The sequence below is a fragment of the Telopea speciosissima genome, chromosome 5 (assembly GCF_018873765.1).
Source record: "Telopea speciosissima isolate NSW1024214 ecotype Mountain lineage chromosome 5, Tspe_v1, whole genome shotgun sequence".
In the NCBI taxonomy this organism is placed as follows: Eukaryota; Viridiplantae; Streptophyta; class Magnoliopsida; order Proteales; family Proteaceae; genus Telopea; species Telopea speciosissima.
The window spans coordinates 6,935,161-6,960,504 of NC_057920.1; the positions used below are offsets into that span (position 1 = coordinate 6,935,161).

A 25,344-nucleotide genomic window follows, 5' to 3' on the forward strand; every position below is an offset into this window, starting at 1 on the left:
ATGTATCACATTGCATAAAACAATATATATAAACCAATTGCAAATCTAGAAAAATAATCACATTATCTTAACTTATAAACTTATAAAAATAAGATAACAAAATCCAATAAGGTAACTTAAAAAGATAGACAAACACAGAGTTATATTTCAGATATTTTATTACCATCGGACTGCTAAACGAATTGGATAATAATCGGTCGGATAGGAGGATTATCATATTCGCATCCGATTAATTTCGGACGGATTCGGATTCTCCTAAACAGATACGAATGCGGATCGAATACGAATTTACGAATATCCATTTACATCCCTATGTGGGATCTTTCCCTTATTTATTTTTAAAATGAGATTTTCTTATTGACACCTTTCAAGGTGTCCAATAATTTGTAATCTTATTTTTTTAATATGCATATAATCTTTTCCAATAAAAGGAGAATATTATCATTTCACATGTGTACTCGGAATATATGCATGACAATGATATAATGATATGTCATTTTCAAATTATTTATTCGTGTAACTTAAAAAGAGCTTTTGAGAACAAGACAACGAACAATTAAACGAAAGAAAGATGTTCTAAATACACCTATAGAGGTGTCATTCAACACCCTCATTCCTAAAAAATCGTACCCAGTGCACGAGGCTCCTGCCACTATAGGGTCTAGAGAGGGTCATAATATACTCTTCTAGTCCTTCTCCCTGTTCCTATGATTCCTATGAGCTCCTGTTTTGTTCTTAATTCTCTTTATTCTGTATATTTCTTTTTCTTTTTTTTCCTCCTATTTTTTCTTTTTGTGTATGTTAAGTCGGGGAACCCTTTTCTCACTACAACTTGATGGAACAAAAAATGTAGACAAGGTTCCTATAGAGGAGAGTGGCAAGTTTTGTATTATAAAGTGGGAATGGTCAATTTCATATACATTAAAAAAAAATTTGGGATGCAAAATGCTTCCATGGTAAATTGGTCTATGAAATATTGGAGGAACAAGTCTACGATGAAAAGGATAGGATTTGACCGATTCCAATATCCCCACGCCGACATTGTGGGATTGCTTTTTTCATGCACCCTTACATCTTGACCATGTGAATTCTTCATTGATATTCTCTTTCCTCTTGATCATATGAGATTTTTATTCGACGAAACCATATAACCATATTGTACTATAATTTTTATTTGTATTTCCAACAATGTAGAATTAGGCAAAAATTTCACTAGATATGATTGAGATGGAATTGCACACCCAGTTGTCTCATTTGGAAGGTGATATGGCAAATCTGACAATTGAATATTAGGAATAATCTAAGTTGCACACAAAATCAACAAAACATTATAACATGCCTCTTCATAACCTTAATGAGTTGTTGATTCTATGTGTAACCTTGAGGTCAAAGGTTCAAGGCTTGTAGTGGAGGGGAAATTTTTAGTCATTCTTCATTTATTGATATCCCATCTTTTGTAATCCTGGAATTTCCAATACTTTATGTTGCCACTTCGCCAGCTGCACAAAACTAAAATTCCATTTGATTGAACCTAAAGAAGGGACGATGGGGCCTATTTGTGGGTAAATTTGGGCCCTAAATAGCTGGCCTATTGTTGTTTGTGGAAATTTATTGAGGAATAGAGAAAACTAAGAATTATGAAAAATCAAAATTAAAAAAAATACTAATACCATTCTAAATGATTAAATTGGCTTGATCTCCTAATTCTACATTATTTTTTGCATCAAAGATATCAATGCATGTGAAACACGTGCCATGTTCCTATTTGTTGAGCAACAAAGCAATTTTTGGTTGGTTGTAAGGGAATTGCAAAGATTATCATGGAAAGTGAAATATCTTTTTAAAGGAAAAATCATTTTTTGATATTTGATTCTTGGGAAAAGGCAAATATTCTTTGTGAAATGTAATATATTTTACAGGAAATGCAAATGTTTTCCTTGGCTTTTCGCAGTAACCAAAGAAAGCAAAATATATTGTCCTCTAGTTGTTTTTGACTTTCTTGAAAACTTGGGCTTCTGACCTTTGTGGTGAAGATATCTGAGAAGCAAAATAATCGGGATGCAATTATATAACAAATGTAATTGAAGCATATCACCGATCAAGTCGTTCGCAATTTTGCATATGCATGGTTTCGAAACCTGAAATCAAATCAAGCGATTTGGTCAATCAAAATCGGAATCGGTTGGTTCAGATCCCGATTATTTTTTCCCTTATTTTTAATTCTTGACATCTTTCTTTGAACTGCTCATGATCTCAGTAAAACAGTAGAAAATCAATGAAATTTATATTTTTTTAATAAATTTTATAAATGTTTTGATTAAAATAAATTTAAAAAATCACAATTTAAAATCTTTGCTTCTTCTTCTTCTTGATTTCAATTTTTAGGGTTTAGGTCGATTTGAGATAAATTTCAATCAATTTGAATCAACAGAGACCAACCCATATCCAATTTCATTTATTAAAACCTTGTACAGTTGTGTATATGTGAAGAGTCAGGATTCTGTCTCTCAAAGTCCAAAAATCTCAAATTTAATCTTTTTTAACTTCAAACCTAAAAGCTACATAAATTTTTTTGGGGTAAATTACATGTCACCCCCTGATTTTCAAACGAAATTCAAATCACCCTTTGATTTTTTAAAATACTCAAATCACCTCCTGTATTAGATCCCAATATGACAAATTAGTCCCCATTGTTAGTTTTATGTTGTTAAGTGATGATATTAGCCAGTTAAATAAATTTAAATTCCTAAACTATCCTTGACATCCATACATAAATTTTGAAGGGTAGTATTGTAAATTTAATTCTAATGTTTTAGTACAAGAATAAAATAGTTCTTTCACACCAATAACTAACGGCAGACTCACAACGTTATTGTAGAGGGGGACGAATAAGTATTTTCAAAAACCAAGGAGTGATTTGAGTTTCGTTTGAAAATCAGGAGATGAAGTGTAATTTATCCAAATTTTTTTTGGAGGGATGGGTGATGGCTGGTTCTTGAACAAAAGGAAAGGCTGGTCCCTAACTACATCTGCTGGTCAAAGAAAATAAATGCAATACATTAGGGCTTAGGCATAAATGAAGGAATGATAAGGATGCATGTGAAGTGGAGAGGGATCAAAGCACATGCTCTCATACTTCAATATATATGAGAGGCGGCCAAATCACAAGTAATCTTCTCCTGTCCTACGCTTTTAATTGCGATAACCCCCACTTATAACCATAATCAATGAACAAACATCTCTGTCTCTCTCTCTCTCTCTCTCTTATGAAAGCTATATAAAGCACATGTTAATGGGCTTTGTCTTCTTTTGGGAAGCCACCTTCATGTTTTGAACATGGTTGATGTTGGAGGTTTGATGTTTTGTATTTCAAATGGGTTGATTCTAAAGGACTGTTAAGAGGCCGTAGGGACCAAGTGGGGGTTTAGGGGAGATGTTTTTTTTAAGCTACCTTATTTTTTTAAGGTATATATGAGTATTTCGGTAAAAGTCCATTATAAGGTTTTACTATAAATTTGTATAGATGGTTTTCTCTCTTTAATCAAATTTGAGAGAAATGTGATCTCCATTGATACTGAAATATATCTCATCTCACCATGGATGATAGAGGCAATTTTGCCGAACCATGTAAATAATTGTTTAATTTTTTGCTTGTGATTTTCATTTTTTTTTACATCATTTTACCTTGACGTTTTTCTACAAACATGGTTGAGATTTTAAGACGTTAGACACCAATTTCCCACCTCAGGCCTCTCGACTGTTTCAAACGTTAGGCATGGACTGTACCCAACTGCGTTGGAAAGAAAAATCTTTGATCATCATACTTACTTAAAGAGGGAATTTTTTGATTTCTCTTCTAATTCTCTGATGTGATAGGGTGATGTCTCATCTTTGATCACGTTGAGCATGGACTCCATTGACTTTGTATAGGAGATTTTTTTTTTTTAATGTTAGGGAAATGATTTTTTTTTTGGCTGGGGGTTGGCCTCAGCACCAGGCACATGGGGGTGTAATGACTATCCCACTCCCTTGAAAGATGAAAATGTTCGTCTATTGATGCTTTTGCATATGCTCTTATTGGCCCGCACATGTAGAGACCATGGAGAGAGAGAGAACTCGATCTTTCCCATGTATTGGAGACTTTACGGGAAAATATCACCTCAATTTGTCTGTCCGTCAATTTCTTCAATTCCCTCTAATAAAGGAAAATGGATCCCATCCCAGATAATGTGTTCGGGCAAAGGGTAAGGTGATCATTTTTACAATCCTATTAGATGGAATTAAAGAAATTAAAGGACAGACAAATTGAGGGGATAAAGATTCAGAATTTACGTAACAGTAGAGCCGTGGACACTAATAACTAACAAGTTGAGCTGGAGAGTTGGTTGATGTCGGGGTTCTGGGTCTGAAGCAAATCCAAAATAATGATGAGACAGTGTAACGCAGTAATGCCCTTGATTTCATATATACCATACTGATTTTCATTTATTTGTCTTCTTTTGTTGATGATAATGATAATTTGGTGGATTTATTGATGAATGATCAGGCCGTCTCATGTGGGGAATGGAATCTTTCTTTCACGTTTTTGTTTCTCTTTCCTGAAGATCAGCTTTGAAGTCTAGTACGTTCCAGCGTTACACTGGACCACTACTACTACTCTTGGTCGGAAGACAATATTAATGGTTGTCACATTCAAATACTGTAAAATTGGAAAATTACAGACAAGTGAAAAAAAACTTGTTCTGAAATGGATATCAAAAGTCAAAAGGCAAAATCAAGAAGAGAGATTTTTCCCGCTTGAGACGTACGGTCACTCTGTTGGTACGTGCAGATGATCCATTCTCCGTATAAAAAATTGAATCTAAGCCTCTAAATGACCTTTCCTTTTCATTTGATAAGAGTTTCCTTTCTCTCTTTGGAAACTATATGCCGACTCATTGGGATGAAAATTTTATCCTCTCCATTTAAATTGAGAAAAGAATACATAATCTTCAGTTTTCTTTTCAAAATCCTGTATGTCATCATTATGGAAGCAAAATTATTAATTTTTTTTCTTCTTTTCCCCCCATCATATTGAGTAGCAAAATTCAATCCAAAAGTATTGGTGAAACTATTGACGTGCAAAATAAGTTAAGAACATGGATGGGTGTTGAACTGCCCAAACCAACCAAACATGCAGATAATCCAGAAGGTCTTCTATTACTGGACGGGTAAGATTTAAAATATCTTTTTTTATCAAACAAACAAACCAAAAAAAAAAAAAAAAAATACACTACTTGGTCACATGACCCATGCATTAGTATGGGGCCAATGGGAGCACGTGCGCAAGCATCATGGGGTGGGATTTCCACCTTTCAATGTGGGTGAGGTGGTCATTTCACACTCTCCTACGACTAGAATCTAGATGTATGGGCCACACAACCATGTAATGTTCTTCTCCTCCCAGTACAAAAAAATAATAATAATAATAAATCCCCTATTTACCTCCTATTTATAATTAATTGAAAATATTCTTTCACTGTTGGTTCGTACCCTATGGTTACCATCCGAAGTCCAAACCCCTCCATTCCCACCCCTCCATTCCCATGGACGAAGGAAAGCCCGATCCCCTATAGATATAAGAACAGTTTTCCTTCACTCATGGGTTATGAAGTAGGATTTTATTGCACGGTATTGGAACCTATCGATCGCCCCTGATATAGATACCAATCGATCATATCAAACATTTTTGCCCCTTTAGAATACCGATTGTTTTTTTTTAAATATTTTGCTCTCCTTGTATTATACTATTGATATTGTATTGGGTTGATCCCAATACCTTTAACCTGCGATGAAGGATTCAGCCATGAATCTAATGCATTCTCGGAATAGATTCTATCTAGATTTTAAACGTATTATGAAGACAGACAATAGAAAAACTATGGGTTTTAAAATGCACTAAATGTAGAATCTATTCCAAGAATGTATATTACTCCCCCCTGGACTCTTCCCTCTATGTATTGAAGGTCTGAAATTCCATTCGTTCTACCCTAATACCATCAAGCACAATAGTGACCATCAGTGATGAAAAATTCCTCTTTGTCCGCAGTGTTGGAACTTTAGCTAATTTTTCCACAGGGGCTTTGCCTTGACTTTCGTCCTCCTAAAGATGAGGAAAGCACAAGATATTACATTTCGTGCTTGAGCAGCACATTATCAGTCCAATTGTGCTTTGTGGTAGTAGGAGTATCGAGATTGACCGGTTTAGATCAAGTCTTAATTGGTGCTTAACATCTAAAGCACAAGACTGAAACCGACCGATTAATAATATGTCTTAATTTGATTTTAGCTAATCAATTGGTTATTAATCAATTAGTCAATAATGTGTCCTAATTGGTCGATTGGGTTGGACCTAGACAAGTAGACTGACTGGTTAATTAATATTGGAATTAGATTTAACTTGTTTAATTTAATGAAGAAAAAAATTGATTACAAATCAAATTGAAATAAATTAAACCGTCAAATCTTGAATCTTGATTGAGGCTGAAACCGAATCCAAAAACCGAAAACAACGGATCCGATACCATGCCTTCCCCCGTATGATAGATCAAGGCAATCTAAGAGATAACCTTATACTTTGTAAAAAAATCATTTATTCATTAAATTAATGGATTATCTTTTGCGGATTTTTATCAATTTATCCTGTCCGCTTGTTACATTTGTACAGTATTAAACTGTATTGCATCGTACCTCCGTAGGGGCGTCGTCGTAGTCTCGTAGATACGAATTCGAATCAAATGTAAATTCATGGAATCATGGACTTGGAAATGGCATCTTCGTAATTCTGAGGAAAATGAAGAGCAAACTATCTTGCTGATGCTTCTGAGCGACATAGACGAAGCACCCAACAGAAAGTGATGGGCAGCACTCACACAAAGGGAGAAGGAAAAGACTTGAATCCCCTCCCCCTCTCTCTCCAGTCCAGCCTCGGCTGTGGGCTCTGTCTTGGCTTTGGGTCGGGAAGAGAAAAACCTGTCTCGTCACCCGCTATGATCTGCCACGTGGCACAGCTAGGACAAGAGAAATATTGCAGTTCGTCGACACGTGTTACCTGAGATTATATGAAAAAAGCAGAGCTCAAATTAATATCGGATCGGATCGGCTCGGCTAGGATTGAGTCGGGTTAAGAAAGCCCCAAACTTAATTTGATTTGACGGTGGGCCAAGGGCGCAACAGCTCACTTCTGGTACGGTCCGGGCTTATTTATTGATAGTTGGACATAGGTAACGTTTCGGATTACGTGCCATGTACGGTTATGTCAGTGGCGCCGTCCTGGGAACCTCGGGTTCTCAAGGAAGAAGACAACTGGCTCTTGAGATGTTGCGGAAACGGGCAAGGGACACGACTCTTTGCGGCAGATATGAGGCGACGAATACTGAAGTAGGAGGCCATTGATGAGCGGATCCAGTAAGAGATCGCATCCTAGTTTTCAGTAATTGTAGAATCTTGTTTCAGCACGTGTGCGTTATTTAATCTCACTCTTTCATATCACGCGACGCGTGTTTGATATTCACTCGCTCTAACCATTTCATGAATCACGACAGTAACGGCAACAGTAGAGAGTAACGACTTGCGAGTAGCAGCTAACATATAGCGACTAACGATTCGCCAGTAGCGAGTAGCGAAGACTGACGATCATTCCCGTTGTGAATGGTGATTACCACCGTATGCTTTTCTGGCACCTAGGCATTTGAATAGTCCAGATCGTGATGATGAAGTAGGTGCCTCTGCTACAATGTATTGGACTATAGCGTGGTCCCTGCATCACTTAACGGTGTCCCCTTCCATTTTTTTTGTTTTTGGGTAAGTTCCCTCTATCTTCCATTCTTAAAAAAGGAAGAATATGAAAGGGGTTTTTGGTTGTCTTCCCCTTCTTTTTATTCGAAGGATCCTTGGAGCATTGTACAACAGTTTATGCCATCTTGGCCCTTGCATCCTGATGAGGCATAAAACACCCCCATCAATCAGAGGTTATCATGTGACTAACCTGACCTCAGTCCAAGAATTGAACTGAGCTGAGCAAGAAATCGGGCCGATCCGATCTTCGATAGGTCACTTGACAGAGCCAGACTCACACAGGTCAACTGGGGGAGGCCGAGCTTTGAGCCGAGCTCACACAGGTCAGCCATAAACTCCTGGCCTAGCTGACTGCCGAGACCAACCTCTCGGGCTGACCTCCTAGGCCGAGGTGACTGCCAAGGCCGACCGACCAGACCGACCTCCTAAGCCGACCTCCCAGGCCGAGCCCTCCTCCACGGAAGCTACCATAGCACCCCACCGGGGATCGCGGGGCCACGTCAGCGCATCCCGAGAATCACGGGATAAGAATCGAGTCACGATCCCAGCGCAATACGAAGTCACACTCTACATGGACTCTTACCTTAATAAGAGCTCGACCCCGAAAATAGCTCTCCACTCCGCTCTACGCGAGAGAGCCTTCCGAAAGAAGGACTCCTACCATACTAGGACTCTCCCAACTGTCTCATCTCATCCTCACTCTATAAATACTCAGGTATGGAGTACTATTCCTCATCTCTCTTTTTACTAGCAGTTACGCTGTTGCATTGGTGATCTAACTTGAGCATCGGACACCGGCCCTCTTGTGCTCATCACTTGGTCCTTGCAGGCTCATCCGCGGGCGAACCAAGCGTCGGAGATTTCCACACGCAACACATCCGAAAGAAAGACAAAATGGGAGTTATAAAGTTTCATGCATCGGTTTTTTTTTTTCTTTAAATCATGCATTTTGTTTTTTGTTTTGTTTTTTTATTTTATTTTATTTTATTTTATTTTGGGGGGGGGGGAGGGTGGGGGACAATTTTATTAAAGAGTGTGGCGTACAGCAGCACTCCCATGAATCTATCTCTCTCCTCCTCATAGGAAAAGACACCTCTACCCCTTTGTGTTGAGGAGGAGAGAGATAGACACATACACCAGCAGTCCTGGATGGAAAACTACTTCCCTTTTTTTTGGGAGGGGAAAAGATACTTGCTTGGGCTGTGTGGTGAGGTTACATGACCGTCCTGCCCCGTGAATGTGAGAATCACATGTGTGCTATGACCGGTCCTTGCACCAACACTCCCAGACAAGGAATTCTCTCCCTTTTTTTCCCAAAAAAAAAAAAAAAAGGTTCTTAGAGCTGTTGGAGGAGGTCACCTTAGCATCTTTCCTCTTAAAATGTAATACATGAAAATTTTCTATCGCCCTTAGTGATGCGTTCCTCTATTTTGAATTTATTTATGTCAAGAGAGAGAGAGAGAGAGAGAGAGAGAGAGAGAGAGAGAGAGAGAGATCTTTAAAGGAAAGATTACTCCCAAAACTATTGATAGGGATACTTTAATATCCATTTTGCAATATTGTGGTGTGGGCAAGTACATTTTATTTTCTATTAAACGAAGGAGTGTCTGAATTACACTTCACAAAGATTCTGACTCTCTCAATTAGGCCGATTGTCACTGATATTAAACATATTTCAATATCTGGTTACTCATTTTGACCAGGTTTCATTTCAATATATTCCAAGGGAAACCAATGTTGTGACTGATTCCCTTGCCATGAGGGCTCTATCTCTTATGTTCAATCCCTGTGTTTCTATTGATTCAATCTCAGATTCTAGGAGTCTAATCCATATTTTTCAATAGTAATTATGTTTACCAAAAGAAAAAAAAGATTATGAAGTTATAGTTTAACCCCAATAATTTTGTGAATATCATTTTCTTCAATAACAAATTGAAATCAAATTGAAGGGAGAGGATTCCCTCTAACGCCTGTGTGTAGTTTCGAGCATTGGAGGGAGGGGAATTACGGAAAACCTAAACAATATGGGGTATATGTGATTTCAAAAGGGTCGATATACAATAAAATGGGCAGGGCGTGCAAAAGATTCATTTCAATTTTAAAAAATTGGAGTATTTGGTTCGATTTCGATTTTTCACTTGTTTCACATTGAATCAAAGAATCAAACCGAATCAAACCATTGGCCGGAATCCAATTCATACACATCCTTATCCAGGAGGCACAAATACCAACTTACGTCAGTAGCAGGCAAGAAACGCTTGTGGCGGATGGACCCCAGTGTACGGATACATGCGTAGTCGTACGCTCCGGGAAGCGCGTGAGGTTGCAGTACGGTACTTGTTTTTTCTTTCTCGCCTTTTGATATTAGGGATATGGAAGTAATTTTACTGGTCTCGGAACGGAGTAGGCAGTTTCTGATTACAATCCTATGTGGCATGAAAGTAGAGGGAAGGTGAAGGGAGGCTGGGCTGGACGACGAGAAGGGCATGAGGTAAAGCGTTACTCTGCAACTTTTACTTGCAGCGAAATTATTTTGTGTGAAAGCATCCACGATTCTTCTCATGTTGCTTGTGAAGTGAGTTGTGACTTGTGAGTCACTTCCTCCGTTTCTCTCTCTCAGTTATTCTGGGTTTTTGAGGGCGGCCATTTTTTAAGCCCTCATCTTGAAGAATATTCACCAGTTTGCCAACAAAACCCTAACCAGTGAAACTGGGGAAAGGGGGTATGAAACGTTTTCCTAAACCATTTTTCGCGTATCTGTTGTGTGTGGTTCTTACGGTTTGAGATCTGAGGAATTGGGTTACAATGATCTTTTGACTTTTTTTTTTCTTTATTTGAGGTTCTTTTCTTCTTTCATGGCGATTTGTCGCTGTGGATGATTGAAGTCTTGAAGATCGATAGACAACACTTGTCTGGCGGCTTTGTTGTGGTGTGATTCGACTCTTACATTCGAACAGATTTGATTTTTCATGGCTTTTAGTGTTCGTTTCGGGAAGTATAAGGAGATCGGGATGCGAGGCAGGCCAAATTATATGGAGAAGAGAAGATCGACAAGTCCGTAAAGGTATGAAATTCTTCATTTCATCTTGACTGAACATCATCCTTGTTCAATAGTAGTTAAAGGTTCGAAGTATTGGTAACAGATTCGAAGACTGCTCTTCTACCTATTGTCCAGCTAACTGCTGCAAGAGTTTACGAGTTGAGTCCCGCTGTCTTTGCGAGGAACTAGTTTATCTGAAAGGAACAAATTAGAATCACATAAACTGGTACTTCTGTTGGAAGGATTTTTCCCCCTTTATTCGAAGAGTCGTATTTCCCTTTCCAATGATATCCATTTTTTTTTCGTAGATTTAGGCTGTAGTAATTGGAGTCTGAATACATCGGTTGGAGTTTGCTGGAGTTCTCTTCTTACAGAGTCACCGTTGAGGAATGGAAGACGTTGGTGCGCAAGTTGCTCCTCCTATTTTCTTGCACCAGGCACTTCAAGTGCCTCCTATGTTGAAGAAGCGTGATCTGCCATGGCAAAGCACAGTTCTTAGCCATCAAGCACATCAGCTCTTCAATTCCAATTCCCAGCAGGGGAAGAGTGAGTGGAACCCCATGGTGAATTCCAATTCCCAACCGGCGAAAGGTGATTGGAGCCCCATGGTTTGGGACTGGGACAGTTCGAAGTTCCTTGCCAAGCCATCGGAGGCCGAGGTTCTTCAGTTGGGTTCATCTGTAGTGGAATCAGGAAGGAAAAAGGATGGGGACGAGACGTTCCAGGTTTTGAAGAAGGGCACTGTTCATGAAGATGGTGAGAAACTCACTTTAAAACTTGGTGACTCTACACCGAGACCCAACAAACGAGTCCGATCTGGTTCTCCTGGTGCCGGAAGCTACCCAATGTGTCAAGTAGATGATTGTAGAGGAGATCTATCAAATGCAAAGGATTATCACAGGCGTCATAAGGTATGTGAGCTTCACAGCAAGACAATCAAAGCCCTTGTGGGGAAGCAGATGCAAAGGTTTTGCCAGCAGTGTAGCAGGTAAATAGTGCTTCGTTCAGATCTTTTAAGATTTTAGTTTTATTCTTCGTAATCACAGAAGACCTTGGGCCTAAATTCCCAGATTCCCAACTTCAGTTACTCTAGTTGCTGAATTAGAGTAGCAGCGGCCTTGGGCTGATTACGTTTTCCCCTTCCTTCTAACCGAGTTGAGTCCCTGTTGATTTTTTTTCCCCACTTCTATTCCCCCCCATTATTTTGGTTTATCAAGCTTCTAAACTTGAGTGGTTTTGAAAGTTAGATACCATGTTGAAATTGATTTCACCTTTCACAGATTTCACCCTCTTTCTGAATTTGACGAGGGGAAGAGAAGCTGTAGGCGTCGGCTTGCTGGGCACAACCGGAGAAGAAGGAAAACACAACCAGACGATGTTTCCTCACGGTTGATAATACCTGGAAGCAGGGAGAACGGTGGCAGTGGGAACGTAGATGTTTTCAATTTGTTAACCATTTTAACTCGTCTCCAAGGTGAGGAAATCTTTTTGTCCCTTAGAATTGCCTCGAAAGTTTTTATTTTTTTATATAGATATTTATGACTGCAATTGCAGGTAATAATATTGATATTGATAAAAGTGCAAATAGTTCACCAATTCCCGACAAGGACAGGCTCATCCAAATTATTAGCAAGATTAATAATTCGTTACCTGTTGCCGCTAACTCTGCTTCTTGGTCACCATCGGAAAGTTTTGACCTGAATGTTTCACAACTGCCTCCGTCAGACCACTCTAACAAAATTAATGGCAGCACATCTTCTCCATCAACCACGGATTTGCTTGCTGTACTTTCATCTGCATTAGCAGCATCTTCTCCTGATAGTCTTGGGATTACTTCTCAAAGAAGCAGCCATGGCAGTGATAATGATAAAACTAAATTAAACTGTGTTGACCAGCATCCTAGTATCACCTCCCAGAAAGAATCAACTTCAGGGTTCCCATTGGTTGGAGAGAGGAGTAACAGTGACTTTTGGTCTCCAATTGAAATTTCGGATTGCCAGATTTTAGAGTCCCAGCCAAGTTTGAAGTTCCAGCTTTTTAGCTCCTCTCCTGAGGGTGATAGCCCGCCGAAATTGGAATCATCTAGGAAATATTTCTCCTCTGATAGCAGTAATCCCGTGGAAGAGAGGTCACTGTCGTCATCACCTGTTGTGCAAAAACTATTCCCATTGCAGACGAGGACAGAAATTATGAAACATGAGAGGGCGTCAATCAGTGTAGAAGACAATGGTACAATTGAGGCCAGCAGTACTCGTTGTTGGAGCTCTGCACTAGAACTCTTTAAAGGGCCAAATGGAAGAGTTGAAAATGGTTCAGTTCAAGTTCTGCCATACCAAGCAGGCTATGCATCTTCTTCGGGGTCTGACCAGTCACCTTCTAGTTCAAATTCTGATGCTCAAGTAATTCTCTACTCTAATTGGTAAAAGTTAAGTATACACACACACACACACACAAAACTCACGAAAACACTCAAAACACATTTGCAAGCGCACACATTTCAATGTTTTGGTTAAACTTTTATTAGAAGGAAACGTGAATGCATTTTGTCCCTCTGCAGGACCGTACTGGACGGATCATTTTTAAATTATTTGATAAAGATCCTAGTGATTTTCCTGGGACACTGCGTACACAGGCAAGTAATGGGTATTTTGGGTTTTGTATGCTCGTCAAGTTGTGTGTAAAAGTTAAATGATGCTAAATGCTTTCTGTGTTTCAGATATTTAATTGGCTTTCTCACTGCCCAGCCGAAATGGAGAGCTACATTAGGCCTGGTTGTGTGGTTCTTTCAGTTTATGTATCAATGCCTTATACTGCCTGGGAACAAGTGAGAGAATTGTGCCTTACAGAAATAAGTGCTTGAATTTCAGTGTTTTGTCCTGATCAGTGGCAGGGTTTATTTGCAATTTGCAGCTCCAAGAAGACCTTCTGCAGCGTGTCAATTCACTAATACAGGATCCAGATTCTGATTTCTGGAGGAGTGGAAGGTTTCTGGTTCACATGGACAGGCAGTTAGTATCACATAAAGATGGTGAGTACTGGTTGATTATGTGTTTCTCATGATAATGAGTTACTCAAGGACATTTTGTTTTTTACTGTTTCCGTACGAATTGGTGATTCTATATCCAATAGCTGCACAAGAAAGAGAAATGGTTCTACTTGAATGGGCCACTGTCACTGTAAGGAGTTAGCTTAGTTCTTCACTAATGTAGCTAGAAATTTTCTAATGGTGCCTCTTGCAATAATCCTTCAGGAAAAGCCCGACTTTGCAAATCCTGGAGAACATGGAGCGCTCCTGAGCTAGTCTCTGTCTCTCCATTGGCTATCGTGGGTGGGAAAGAGACATCTCTTGTGTTGAAAGGTCGAAATCTGACTGTTCCAGGCACCAAGTAAGTGATTTTGCTATTGTTGTGAAGAGATGGGAGAAATACCTCCTCTTACAGGAATCTTTTTTAGGAAAACTAATTCCATCTCTATGCAGAATTCATTGCACGTATAGGGGAGGATACATATCAAAGGAAGTTTCTGGATTGTCCTATGAGGGCATAATTTATGACGACTCAAGTTTGGCAAGTTTTAAATTTCCTGGAGGAACTCCTGGTGGTCTAGGCCGCTGTTTCATAGAGGTAGCATTAAAATTCAGTTGGATGGTTTGATAGAAATGAATACTAGAATTAATAAATGGGGAAAAGGTTCCAGCAAATCTGGACCTGATTGCCACCAAATCAGCACCCCCTATTTTTTCCCCTTAAAAGACCTCTTTTGGTTTCCATCAACACCCCTTGGAACTGCCACATGGCAGCTTTCGAGCATAGATAGAAAGACTAGTGGTCGTATCGTTCACATATGAAAGGATTTTCAGATATAAAAATTCCCAAGTATGAAAGGTCCAAGTGCACTGCATTCATCAAGTACAGATATATGTGCACATTAATTAGATATATGTCTTTTGGTCTCCATATTCCAAAAGAGGTCTGTTTCTTTCCCTTTTTTTTTTCACCCTTGGAAGGGTGATCTAGCAATTCTGACTGTTGGGTATCTAGGATATAGTGTGGATTGGCCTTGTGTCGAATTTTAGATCCAAATTCAACATATCTTCCTATACAGAGGTATACCCTTCCATTTATGTCTCGGCACCCCCTCCATGGTCCCATAAACCCTCTTGGTAGTGCCAGATTAATCAAATCTTAGGTTTTCCGCTTGACCAACTCAGATTAGGCTGAAACTTGACATGTGAGCAGGGGATATTGGGACTCCCTTTGTTCACAAAATTTCAGACCCATCTGAGCTGCCATGTGGCAGTTCCAAGGGGTGTTGATGGAAAACCAACTGGAAGTAGGCATGACAAGCCCCCACTCTAATGATTAATTATCTTTCAAACTAATTGGTTCTTTTTTAATTTGTGGGAAAACCCATTGTGGTTGATATCTGTGAATTGTATTTCCAGGTGGAGAATTGTTTCAAAGGGAACTGCTTTCCTGTTATCATTGCTGATGACACTATCTGTCAAGAATTGAAAGTCCTTGAATCTGAATTTGAGGAAAGTACTAGAATGGCTTGTGTTTCAGAACATCTTCAGGATTTTGTGCGGCCAAGATCTAGGAAGGATATTTTGCACTTTTTAAACGAACTTGGATGGGTTTTCCAAGGGAAGAGTACTCCTTTGAGGTCTGAAGGTCTGGATTCCTCATATCTGCGGTTCAAATATCTCTTCACCTTCTCGGTCGACAGGGACTGGTGTGCTCTGGTTAAGACTCTCCTGGACATCCTCGTGGAGAAATACTCGGGGGAGGAGGGACTACCGAAGGAGTGCGTGGAAGCACTCTCTGAGATTCACCTGCTAAACAGGGCAGTGAAGAGGAAGTGTAGGAACATGGTTAAATTGCTGGTCCAGTATTCTTTAACCAGCAGTAATGCCTCCAAAAAATATCTCTTCCCACCTAATTTGGCTGGACCAGGTGGTATCACACCTCTACATTTGGCTGCATCAATGAAAGATTCAGAGGATTTGATTGATGCTTTGACAAACGACCCACAAGAGGTAACCTTATTTTGCTGCATATCCCCTTCATTGGATAGATCTTATAGTCTAGGCCGTGTGGCAGTTGGGACTTCTTTTAGTGCTTTTAAATATAAAACTTCATATTGTAATTATGTTTAGGACCAAATAGAGGATGGTTCACCCACCATCCTAGGGTTCACAAACCCCTCCTAGGGTTTTAGCAAGTTCCAAAATATCCTCCTGATATGCTTTCCCATCTTCTCCCGCCCTGCGGTGAATGGGATCCCATTCAAGGTGCGTGGAGGCAAACTCGGTCCTTAACTCCTTATGTTTATGGATCCAGTTTCTCTTCATCCAAGGTGTAGAGAGAATCTCATAAACCATGGGATCTGACCCTTTAATTGGACTGGGGAAGGGTATTTTTGATCCCATACAATAGGAGGGAGTTATAATGAAATTCACCTTTGACAGATGTATACCTTTCATGTGAGGTTTTGATCCATCCCCCAAACCTTATTTGTTTTGTTTTCCCTCCCTTTATGGAATGAATTTATGCAGATTGGATTAATCTGCTGGGCTTCAGTACAAGACACAAATGGACAGTCTCCATATGCGTATGCCTCGATGAGGAACAACCATTCGTACAACAGGATGGTGGCTCGGAAGCTTGCTGACAGAAAACATGGTCAAGTCACTATAGCAGTTGGGAATGAGCTGTCCTTAAACAAGTCATGGATAATGGCCGTGCAGGCTGAGAGGCAAGGGATCCAGTCATTGCAAAGGCGGCAGTCTTGTACCAGGTGTGTGGCTTTGGAGACCAGATTCAAGAAGCGAATAGCAGGTGCACAAGGGTTGATTCAGCGGCCCTATGTCCATTCAATGCTGGCAGTTGCTGCTGTCTGTGTTTGTGTGTGCGTCTTATTCCGATGCCTCCCGGATGTCGGATCTGTTGCTCCCTTCAAGTGGGAGACCTTGCAATATGGGTCAAGTTAGCCTGCTGACCAAAAGAGGGAGATAATAAGCTTCTGAAACCTTTTACTGGAAAAGAGACCGGGCCCAGAAGAGGAAGAAAAGATGTGGAATTGTGGAGTGGTCAGTTCTGTTTGAGATTCTGTTGTTTGCGTCACTATCTCGAATGGGTTCTTCTTGTGGGTCTAGGGTACTTTTTAGTCCCCCTCTGTGGTGGATACATGGATAGATTCCTTTTTTCTAAGAGGGGATTGGCATCTCTCAATGCCCCTATAAGATCGATAAGGAACCCCTGAAAGACTGATTTGGCATTTGCAAATAGTGCAGAAGGCACAGAAGCAAAATGCCAATAGGGGTTACATAAAAACAAAAGTTCCAGGAGGCAGAATTATTTTTCCCCTCCCTTAATAAATGAACGAGAAGAGGATTCTAATTCCAAAATGGGAGAACCCAGAATGGGACTATGGATACAAGGAAAGGCAGAGATATAGGGCTTTAGATTATTCTAAGTTTTACTTTTTGTTTTTTGTCATTGTAAATTCGCAAGTGTGGGTGTAGAATCTCATATAATATAAGTTATGCAGATACTGGAATATATTTATGTATTGTTTCAAATTCTTATTTATAACGATTTAACAAATTATTTGATTTCTTGTTGCCAACCCACTCTCTCTTTCGACGTTTAGAGTGTAGACAGTTTTCCTTATAATAAATTCTAGGGATAGTGGCATTTTCAGTTTCAGTAGGTGTAGCCGTGTAAGGTGGACCCTTCTTTATTGAAAGAGAGACTGATACGTCCAATCGTCGAAGGTTGTTTGGTTAATATACTCATATTGCTTCTCGGTGGGTGGTGGTGGTGGCTGATTCAAGTGGGACAAGGTGCAGTGTTTACTGTTTAGTGTGAGGTTGTCTAAATTTATGGACGATTTCAGACAGGTAACCGGCGGTGAGCTAAATTTGGCTCAAATTAAGGGTGTGTTTGGTATACATTATTGGAATGTATATCAAGTCAATTTAGTATTCTCTAGTGATAAAATAACTAGTTTTGTCATCTGAGAATGCAAAATTGACTTAGAATGCATACCAAATGCTGCCTAAGTTATGAAATGTAGGAACCAAATAAATTTAGTCCAAATTGGTTTTAGTTTAGGAATCGTTGGTTTGAACAGAATACAATCGAATACATCTAAATAGAATCGAATAAATATCTAATACGGGAATAAAATTCAAATCAAAATTAAAACTAATGAATTTAAAACAAATTTTAAATTTATTTGTCTTGTAATTAATTCTTTTATCTCGTGAATCTGAGTAAATTTTCATTTTTTTTGGTAAGGGGAAAAGTCTAATGCACGGTTGTGTATAAGAGGAATATTTTACACTGGTTTTCAGACTCAAAGGTTTTAATCTGAACCGTCCAAGGATAAAGTATGATAGATACTCTTCTTATACAGTTACATTTTCAAATACGTGTAAAAGACCTGTCAATAATGATAAAAAAAAACTTTTACCAAAAAACCTTTTTTTTTTGGTAGAAATAATTTCTATTTTTTTTAAGTTCTCTGCAACCCGCAAGCACCAACCGCTGTGCATTATACTGCAACCCAACCTCTGTACCCACACAACCCGTACTCAGCCGTTGTGCATCACCGTTAGCCCATCGCCAACAACTGCTGCAATCCCTGTGCATCGCATCAGGCTCCATCGCTGCAACCCTACACTCTCCTTGCAACCTCCATCATTAAAACCCAGCAACCATCATCGCTGTGTCACCCCGCTAGCCACCATTAGTATCACCAAGCACTTTCCTCCACCGCCAGCATCTGAAATTCCACCGTGTGCAAATTTCTCTCTAAACTCCTGTTGCCGAAAGCCCCTCCTGAAACCTGTATTTCCGAAGCCCCTCACACCCTCCGCTGTAAACCCTTGCGAACAAAAACATAATCGCCGATGCCATCGATGGTGCAATTGATCAGATTAGAGCCCGAGCCCACGTTTGCTATTGTCGCTGGTGCAAAGGATTTCACATAGGAGAGTATTGGTTCCGGCTCAATTTTGAACGCTGTCAATGGCCGATCAGAACAAGAATTGCATCTGAATGTCGTCGATAGCAGAGAATAGTAATTACATCTCAAACAAATAAGGGTAGGAGGAGTTTTGGGTAGATAGTGGTGATGATGGGCTTTTGTTGTTGTCGGAGAAGAGATAGGAGGGATGATGATGGACTTCAAATTGATGAATGCCACCAATTCCTAACAAAAAACTCCATTGAAAGGCCATTTGATTCTAGAGAGAAAAGTCCAATTGAGCGAGTTTGGCTCAATGCCCTTCATCATTTGCTTGTGATTACTTCATATGACTCGTACCAAAAAAAAAAAAAAAATCATATGACGACAAAATACGACAAGGAAAAAAAAAAAATAAAAATTGATGAAAGGGAAAATCTTATTGCAGGTAAATGTAGACCTCAACGGTCATTGTTCACGTATCAAATTTTAGCCGCAACAGAGTTGGCTTCGGGGTGAAATAAAGCTCTGAAAAATCCAATAAATTTTTTTTTTTTTTTTTTCTTGAAAAGAAATGGAGTACTTCAAAATGCAAGAAAATATGTTGATAAATGAGATGGTGTCTGATTCAAATTTGAGCACGGAATTTTTTTTTCCAGTAATTTGAAATTTTATTGAGAGGAAAAGATCATGAAGCAGTAAAGGCTTCAGCAATACAAAGATCATGAAATCAAGAATGAAATTTGGTCAAACTGTCTTACATGTTGTTGACAAGGTCTCTTCGATGATGGGCAGCAGTTGAGTACGAGGTTTGCTAACTTGAAGAATTAATATATAAGATAACCTCTTTGTTCTCATCGAAAAAAAAAAAAAAAGAAAACCTCTTTGTCGTCAGATTCAATCTAAAGATCTGTGAAGCCTTTTGCAAAAGTTTGATCTAATGGAAAAGGCTTCTCTGATGTTGATAGATGAGAACTCGGCAGCCTTTGAAAAAGCAAATTGTTGCGCTTCAAAATGATCTTGAGCAATAACTGGTGGACGTGCGTGCGTGCTGAACCGAGCCGAGTTCGGATGTGGGTGTGGGTGTATATAAATATCTTAATTTTGTTTTTATACATGCACCCACAGTACTCTGTTTCGATCATCTTATGCTTATTATGTTGTATTCTTATCTTGTCGCCCATAGTCCGTGATAAAATAACACATACTCTAGCAACCTCCAAAAAGCCTTCTGCAAGTATGAAATTTGCCATGTGATTAATCTGTACCATTTTCTAGACATCCTTACACTTAAAATTATCAAATCACCTTTTCACATGTAATCGCTCTTTTTTGTTTGGGTAAATTACACGTCACCTCTTGATTTTCAAATGAAACTCAGATCACCTCTTGGTTTTTGAAAAAACTCAAACCACCCCCTCTACAGTAACGGTGTTAGTTTGCTGTTAGTTATTAGTGTGAAAGGACTATTTTACCTTTGTACTAAAACATTAGAATTAAATTTACAATACTACCTTTTTTTCATCTTTAACCTAAAATACCCCTCCCTTTCTTGCAACTCCGCGGGCACCACCACCGGTGGCATCGGCGCACTTCATGGAGAAACGGTGAAGATTCAACGAAACTTGCAACTCAAATCGGTGAAGATATTTTCACAGATTTGAGTTTCGTTGAGTGGCGCTCTGCTCCGGCTCTCGCAGGTAGAGGAGAACAAGACCCCAATAGGACGGTCGGGTGGCGCTGTGATCACTAGACTTGATTCTTTGCTTCTTCTCCTTCTCAACAACCTCTTTGCTAATTCTCATTTAAAGAAAAAAAGAAGCCTCTCTACAGATAGATGTCTTCGTCTACTTATACACCTTCTCTATGGATAAATGGAACACGAGTTCCCCCAGCTGATTTTGATTCTTCTGGATTTGGATGGCTCAATAATGGGAACCAACCACCTGAAGATGAATTTTCCATAGCTTTTATTTAAATGGTTCGTTGTAGCTGGAGTAGGTAATCTATTTGATCAAGTAAGCTTATAATTTCCAATTGTGATGTTTACAAATCTTCATAATCTAATTTTACGGAAAAAAAAATTGCAGCTTCTGCAGTTGTGAGTACTTTAGCGATTGTTGCGATAGTATATGCCATCATCAATTGCTTGAACAGGGCCTGTAATTATGGAGGATCAGCATACGCTCGCCTTGAAATGGATCAAAGAGACTCGATTTCTTCACCATCCACCTGCAAATTAGTCTCAAAGGTAACCAACACCAATGAAACTTTCAATGTAATATTCTGAATGCACAAGTAGAAAGCAGTGACTGTGGAGAGGTTTCTAAAGGCAGGTAATGTTCTTCTTGATTCAAAACTATGCCCTAAAGTTGTAGATTTTGGATTGACAAAAAGAATAAAAAACCCTGACTTGAGCTCCAGCAAGCAAAGAGGGCTTCACTTCTCTGTTTTGTGACGTACTGAACCTCGTAGATCTCTCCACCTTGGACTAGGCACGAGCAACCTTGGTGGTGGAGGGAACTGTGGAAACCCTATTTTCATATATGTAAATGACTGAAATTGTTCCGGTGAGATTGGTGTTGATATATGTTGAGGGTTTGAAGGAAAGCGAAGAGAGATCGGAAGGGATAGGGAGGGCAAGCTCCATGAACTTGATGTTGATTTGAGTGACGAAGCCATGAACAGAGCAAGCTTACAGGGGTTTGGATCTTGTGGGTTCCAGTCATGGAATGTAGAGGCTACGGTGAAGGTTAAGGAACAAGCATCACCTATCCATGAGAGTAAGAGTAGTGCGAGAGCAAAGAGGGTTATTCCACTGGCATTCATCATCCGTGGCATTTTCTCCATCGCCCTCTTCAGTATTCTCCCATTATCGGATTGGACAGAGTTGGAGTGGTGGGCCGGGGAGAGAGAGATCATCGTGAGGAAGAGGATGAATGGGGTTTTTAATTATAAGGGTAAAATCATAAATCAATACTAGTCAAAGGTAGTTTAGGGATTTAAATTTATTTAACTGACTGGCATCATCACATAACAGCATTTAAATGTGGTAGGGATTAAATTGTCATATTGGGGTCTAATACAGGGGGTGATTTGAAGTTTTTGAAAAATCAAGGGGTGATTTGAGTTTCATTTAAAAATCAGGGGTATGATGTGTAATTTACCCTTTTTGTTTTAATATACTCTCCTATCCATAAAGAAAAAAGAAAAAAGAAAAAAATCACCTTCTCACATGACAAAATTTATTGCTAAACTAGTGATAGTGTCTTGCTAGACTTGAAAACATTTGTCATTCCCCGGTTTCCACTCTCAATGTGGTTCAATGTGAACAACATGGGCCATCAAAGGGGGTAATTGGATCAACATGTTGCAGGGCTCAGCCAGACAACAACTGAACTGGATCAACATCAAGTCAATAACGTAGTTTCCAAGCATAGTGGATCAACGTGTTAGAATGGCTAGCCTTCAACTTGTCCCTGACCGACCATTCTTAATTGCGCTTGTTATCTTCTATGTGTGACTAAGAATGTTCTTAGAAACAACACTCTGACCGTTAAGACTTTGCTTTATATAACCCTCCCACCAAGCAAGAAGCTTCTTCGTCTTTCCAATCTTAAATACACACAATATGCATAACCGCGTAAAAAGGCCACTGGAGATAAAAATTCAAGTTATATGGAAGAAATTTCTCTGAAGGTAATAAATAAACCGCCTAGACAAAGAGAGAAAAGAAAAAAAACAGAAAAATAGGAACACGCTACCTTCCCTTTCCAGAAGTTATATAACTCTCTACACCGCCATGCTCTACTATAAAAGGAAAGAAACTAAAAAATCGTTAATTAAGCAAGTGTAGCGAAGAATCCAGTTGAGAGTCCTGAGCATTAGTTGATCGTAGATATGATGATCGATAAGGAAATGAAGATGGATAAGGATGAGATCTGTCACCCTAGTCACCCACAACACAAGCTGAAGCTCCACAACACACAAGTCCCCTTCATCTGCGACGGTTGCAAGGAAGCCGGCATCGGACTCAAATACGAATGCGAGCAGTGCGATTTCGAGCTACACAAGACATGCGCCGTAGCTCCTCCGGTCACCACTCATCCCTTCAAAGATTGTGAATTCAAGTTGTATGAGAGGCCACCCGGCACTGGTGGAGCGAGGGTATGCGATGCTTGCAGGAATGAGGTGGAAGGATTTGTGTACCACTGCAAACGTTGCGGTTTCGATCTTCACCCATGTTGTGCAAACCTCCCACAAGTACTACTAGTACTAGACAACGATGGGGAACACAACAACAACTTGTATTTGTGCAGCAAGCTCTCTAGAACTTGTGATAGTTGTGGTGGTAAGAAAGGTCGTGGTGGTTGGTCTTATAGGACTGAGTGCAAGAACTACAACTATCATGTGTCCTGCGTGAAGAAGATGTTTATGGAGAGTTGGGAAGCTAATAAGTCGTCTACTCATGAAGACAATATTGGCGAGAACAAGAAGCAGGTGATGATGGACTTGCAGTTGAGAATCCCAAAAGTTTTAAAGGCACCTGCAGCTTGCATAGTAGGCATCATCAGAGGGGGAAAGCTGGGAAGGTTTTGAAGTTTTGCAAGAATATTGCTATTGCCGCAGTTCGTGTTATAGTCGCAGCAATTCTTGGAGACCCTACTGGTATGATAGTTGCTGTTGTTGGGGCTTTCATCTCCAACTAACACGGGGAACCACCCAATAAAATTTTTGTTTTGTATTAGATATTTTTTCTGCTTGGTTTTAATTTGCACTTTTGTATATAGTAGGCAAGCAAGTTTGTATTTTATCTTTTTTTTTTTTGTTTTTTGTCCCAAGTAATTGGTTTGTTGTGATTTGTGCGTGAGTGAATTTGAGTGTCAGATCGATAGTCTTCTCTATCTTAGCTAGCTATTACCTCTTACTTTGTATAGTTGCATCTGGAATATAAATTTGTTTTTCGATCTGGTTCTAAATCCGATCCATGTGTACGTTTTGATCATGATGCGTATATATACCATGTTCCATTGGGTCTATGATTCTGTTTTTGGTTTTTATATCCCTGGCCGGTCATTCCTCCTACTATGGAAGAGAGTGGTATGACTCTTAGTTGAATACCAGAGACTCCAGTCCAAGTTTTAATTTGTGATGGTGGTTTTGACCCATGCACTGGTTGAGCTTCATCTATATATATTGTTGTTTCATAATTCTTGTTTCCTTGGGGCCGGGCCTCTATGGATATGGATAGTCGGATGCCAAAGGTCCGTATCAAAGATTACAAAGAGCCAAAGAATAAGGCTGGGGACAAAGTGGAGGGTGGACGACGAGTTTGGCTTCAAGATCTTTTTAGCCGGCCTTTTGTATGATATATTTCAACTCATCAAATCTTTTCAAGTTATATTTTTTGTTAAAAAAAAAACATAAGAAATTGGGGTCGATAGCTGATAAATTAGCTAGGTAAGCAGGACAAAATTTGGCCGCTGCTGCCCCAACCATGCATAGGAGCTGACTTGGAATCTTAAAGGGTATTTTGGAAAATATGAAAATCTAAGAGAAGGTATCTGTGAAACCAAAGGGGAACGGGATTATTCCAAATTAGCACCTACAATTGGGGGCAGCCGGAACATAAGTTGCAGCCAAATTTTTTCCAGGCAACCAAGAGTAGACAAACTATTAATGATTGTTTCTCATGATATTTTTTTTTAATTAATTCGGTTTTCTTAACATCAGAAAAAAAATATATTTTTTGACTTATTGTATGAAGACCGGGGGATTAAAATCTCATACAATAAGAAAGGGCCTAGAGACATCTTTTGGGGTGGAAATTTCCAGCTTTCACAAGGGTTAGGGCGGTCATTTCTCCCCTCTACTTGGGAGTGGGTGGTACTTCTTTGTCTCTTCTTTGTGTTTTCTTGTTTTGGGTAACTACTTACAGTATTAAGAGACTACAAAATGCGGCACGGGGGAAAATCCCGAGTTTGATTTTATTCCCGGATGCTGATCTTCAACGGTTTGTCTGTGTGAGGCCTCGCACAACCGCCCCACCCACTACAAGAGCATCCTGCCCTAGTGGGGTCCACGCCCTGCCTGTGAGAAGCTGCACAATCGTCGTTTGGCTGCCCGGTCGTAGAGGATCCAAATTATTTTATTCCCTCGCCCAAAAAGAAAATTTTAAACATTATATTGATATTAGGACAAAGTTTTTCTTTTACATGGCTTTAACTTAGAAACAAAAAGAGCTTTCAAGGAAAAGATGAGGAAAGGAGGGATAAAATCTCCACAAGAGTAGGCCAATCAACGCATCAATCAAGAAAGTTGGCCTAGATCTTCCGTGAAGATTCTTGTAATGCTAGCAAAACCTAAAACATAAACTAGTGTAGTGAACCTCTTCAATTCATTTAAGTTTTGAATTTAATTTCGAATTCTTCTCAGAAAACAGGTCATTTCATGCGGCGAGGAGAGAGGGACTGAGGCAGAGAACTGGAGATGCT

At 39.6% G+C, this 25,344-nt stretch overlaps 2 protein-coding genes across 2 annotated transcripts; both read left to right on the forward strand.

Annotated features, from left to right (window-relative positions):
• The first annotated feature begins 10,573 nt into the window (after positions 1 to 10,573).
• LOC122661933 (squamosa promoter-binding-like protein 14) lies at positions 10,574 to 17,193 on the forward strand. Its single transcript, XM_043857450.1, has 11 exons — positions 10,574 to 10,900; positions 11,185 to 11,864; positions 12,157 to 12,350; positions 12,431 to 13,275; positions 13,434 to 13,508; positions 13,593 to 13,700; positions 13,787 to 13,904; positions 14,127 to 14,262; positions 14,355 to 14,499; positions 15,321 to 15,914; positions 16,434 to 17,193. The coding sequence occupies exons 2-11, from the start codon at positions 11,266 to 11,268 to the stop codon at positions 16,866 to 16,868; spliced, it is 3,249 nt and encodes a 1,082-aa protein (XP_043713385.1). The 5' UTR covers positions 10,574 to 10,900; positions 11,185 to 11,265; the 3' UTR covers positions 16,869 to 17,193.
• A 5,557-nt stretch (positions 17,194 to 22,750) lies between these two features.
• LOC122661814 lies at positions 22,751 to 23,449 on the forward strand. The gene has a single exon (XM_043857328.1). The coding sequence runs from the start codon at positions 22,751 to 22,753 to the stop codon at positions 23,447 to 23,449; it is 699 nt and encodes a 232-aa protein (XP_043713263.1).
• Positions 23,450 to 25,344: the final 1,895 nt, after the last annotated feature.

Coding starts and splice junctions, on each gene's coding strand:
- LOC122661933 (XM_043857450.1), top strand. CDS start 11,266: ATGGAAGACGTTGGTGCGCAAGTTGCTCCTCCTATTTTCTTGCACCAG. Junction 13,701..13,786: donor CTTATACTGCCTGGGAACAA/GTGAGAGAATTG, acceptor TGCAATTTGCAG/CTCCAAGAAGACCTTCTGCA. Junction 14,263..14,354: donor CTGACTGTTCCAGGCACCAA/GTAAGTGATTTT, acceptor ATCTCTATGCAG/AATTCATTGCACGTATAGGG.
- LOC122661814 (XM_043857328.1), top strand. CDS start 22,751: ATGATGATCGATAAGGAAATGAAGATGGATAAGGATGAGATCTGTCAC.